Genomic DNA, 3328 nt, shown 5'->3' with positions numbered 1-3328 from the left:
AACTGCAGCCCCAGCCAGAGTCTGGATTTCTCCCTTGTGATACCTGAAGTACAACACCTAGTTTAGCTATGTCAGAATATCTACCCACACATCCTATGACATAATAAATAATTGGACTCCCTTGATAGCTCAGTTGGTAAAGAATCCTCCTGCAATGCAGGAGACCCTGTTTCAATTCCTGGGTCAGGAAGATCCCCTGGAGAAGGGAAAGGCTACCCATTCCAGTATTCTGGCCTTGAAAATTCCATGGACTGTATAGGCCATGGGATCATAAAGAGTTGGACAGTACTGAGTGACTTTCACTTTCACTTCACTTTCAATAAATAATTATTATTTAGAAATCCTAAGTTGTGTAAATTTGTTATGTAGCAAAGGAAACCTAATGCAAGGTGGATGTTAAAACAAAGTTTTAAAAGATTAAAATTTTTAAATTTAAAAATTCATATTAAGACATATTGGTTGTTCCTCATAAACACACATGAATCTCCAGGTTTGAACTTTCATTTAAATATCACTACAAGAATACCTACAGTGATGTCACACATGTGATTTATAGAAAAATATCAGAATTTGGACAACTTACAGTTTTCTATTTATAAAATTGAACATTTTTCATGAAATTACTGTGCCCAGCACATATAAGGATTAAGATATCTAAGTGTAAAAAATCAAGGCATCAAGGATTCATATTCACATTCCGATTTCCCATATATTAGGCTAATGCCAGTAAAAAAAGAAAAGAAATGGAAGGTCCCCAATTCTCCAAAATCTTGAAGAGGGGAAGAGTCCATTATAAGATGGGTTTAATAAACCTAATCATAAATCTATTCCTTTTTACCTCTTTCTCATTAAATGGGCTAATTTTGTAATAATCTTATAAATACATATTTAAACTTGTATATAATTAACTCAGTCATTCAATTTAACAAGTCAATTAATCCAAGGTGCCAATTTGGATTCAGGAAAATTCTTTGGTTTGATAAAGACAAAGCTGTTATATGTTAAAAAAAAGAAAAAAAAAACACAAAACATTTATCAGTGTTCTATTTAATTATGGAATTATGTGGTAATTTCATGTTGGGTAAATACCTCTAATTTCATAAGTGGTATCTTATAAAATAAGTATATAGTTGTGCATATTAGCTTGCAGTACATATTTACTCATGGTCATACTTTAAATTTTCTATAATGAAAGAAATATAATATTGGAACAAACAAGCAAGCAGGTTTTTTTTTTTTTTTAAACCTTCTAAAGCTTGTGTGCCTGTTCATAATTTTTTTGGGTAAAAAGATGGGTAAATATTGAGTGCTAAATTACATTGGTTAAATAAATAAATTTAAGCATAAAACAAAACTGCAAAAAAAAGTTAATTAGGCAATTTATTCTCCAGACTTGCCCCTCCCTAACACCTTCATGAATGCTCTGGCCACTTCCTTGTTTCGGAGGCTGTAGATGAGGGGATTCAGCATGGGAGTGAGGATGGTGTAGAAGGCTGATACCATCTTGTCCTGGGTAGGGGATCGGTCAGACACAGGCCGCATATATATGAACATGGCAGCTCCATAATACATTCCCACCACCATGAGGTGGGAAGAACAGGTCGCAAAAGCTTTGCGGCGACCCTCTCCAGATCCCATGCGAATGACAGCCATAATAACATGGACATAGGAAGCAATAATGACTGCTACAGGGAAAAGAAGCATAATTACACAGCAAATAAACATTAACCTTTCAAATAGCAATGTGTTAGTGCATGAGAGAGTGAGAAGGGCAGGGACATCACAGAAAAAGTGGGGTATTTCCCGGGAACCACAATATGGGAAGGACAATGCAACTGTAATAACAATTATGCCATCAAAAGAACCAACAACCCAAGAAGAAACAGTCACGAGACAACAGATCTTGTGGCTCATGAGAACTGAGTATCGTAATGGGTGGCAGATGGCAACATACCGATCATAGGCCATTGCAGCCAACAGGAAGCATTCAGATCCAAGCAGGGACACATATAAGAATATCTGGGTTCCACACCCAGCCAGAGAGATGGACTTCTTTCCAGACAAATAGTTGAAAGTCATCTTGGGTACAGTGGTACAAATAAGCATGAGGTCCATGAGGGATAGCTGACTGAGGAGCAAGTACATGGGAGTGTGGAGCTGAGTATCCAGGTAGATGAGAAGAACCATGATAGTGTTTCCCATGAAGGCCACTGTGAAGATGCCCAAGACCAGAGAGAAGAGGAAGATGTGGGTGGGACTGTGATCAAAGATTCCCAGCAAGATGAAGTTAGAGTTTAAAGTATGATTCTCCCATGCCATGATGAATATATTCACTGTGGAGAATACAACATGTGAGAAATCTCCAATATTTTGTTATGTAAATATCAAGGATTTTTAGCCTAGATCACCATTGCTATAATGTTTATATATAGCAAATTTTATTTCTCTGAGTATCATTTTTTTAAAATGTGTAGACAAGGGAATCCCATGGGTAGAGGAGCTTGGCAGGGTACAGTCCATGAAGTCACAAAGAGTTGGACAGGACTGAAGCAACTTAGCATAGCACATATAGGAAAATTTATTTCTCAGAGAATCGTTTTTTAAAATGTGTAGATAAGAGATATTAGACTTATTTTTAGCTTTAATGATTTGGATAAAGAAACCACATAGTTAACAGGCATATTTGTTCCATAATTAAAATACAAGTGATTTCTCAAAAGGCATATAATCTAATTTCAGCAACCAGCCAACTCAGATACGTAGTGTCGATTATCCCTTCAGAAGTCAAGAGTCATTATGAGCCATCTGAAGACTCATGAATTGCTGGGAAGTCAATGAGATTTTCTGTTACGTTTTTCTATGGAATTTAGGGTACCACTCTATGATATTAATAAAAATTCTTTCTACTAAAGTGTGGAAGAAAGCATGTATGTTTAGAAATGAGATAGGATTAATCAAATACCAGGTGAAGAGAAGGGATTGAGAAACTGTTAATCAGAAGTATATCTAATAGTACATGTTGCTTATAATAGTGAATTGTAGTAGATAAAATTTCTCACCAATATGACCATTACTAACTCTATCTATTAAGATAAGGTGTATCCATGAAATATCCTGGTACAGGTCATTTTTCTGGAGAAGCAGATTAGAGTGCAATAGCGCAGTTCAAACACCTGGAATGAATCATTTTGTCTGTGTGATCTTAGTTGATTTCTCCAAGCTTTATTTTCTACTCTGTAAAATTTGACATTTTTTATATCTATATTGTAGAGTGTTATTAAGACTAAATGAGATCATGTTTACAAAGTATGGATATTACCTGGGATAT

The 3328-nt window shown here is 35.5% G+C and overlaps 1 protein-coding gene across 1 annotated transcript; it reads right to left on the bottom strand.

The window, feature by feature from the left end:
• Nucleotides 1-1380: 1380 nt before the first annotated feature.
• LOC138441796 (olfactory receptor 2M3-like) lies at nt 1381-2319 on the bottom strand. The gene has a single exon (XM_069592860.1). It carries the CDS (start codon nt 2317-2319, stop codon nt 1381-1383), a length of 939 nt encoding a protein of 312 aa, XP_069448961.1.
• Nucleotides 2320-3328: the final 1009 nt, after the last annotated feature.

The sequence above is a fragment of the Ovis canadensis genome, chromosome 5 (assembly GCF_042477335.2).
Source record: "Ovis canadensis isolate MfBH-ARS-UI-01 breed Bighorn chromosome 5, ARS-UI_OviCan_v2, whole genome shotgun sequence".
Taxonomy (NCBI): Eukaryota; Metazoa; Chordata; class Mammalia; order Artiodactyla; family Bovidae; genus Ovis; species Ovis canadensis.
This window is presented reverse-complemented; position numbering and strand designations above follow the sequence as displayed.

Excerpts from the sequence above, each read along its gene's own strand:
- LOC138441796 (XM_069592860.1), bottom strand. The coding sequence starts at position 2,319 with ATGGCATGGGAGAATCATACTTTAAACTCTAACTTCATCTTGCTGGGA.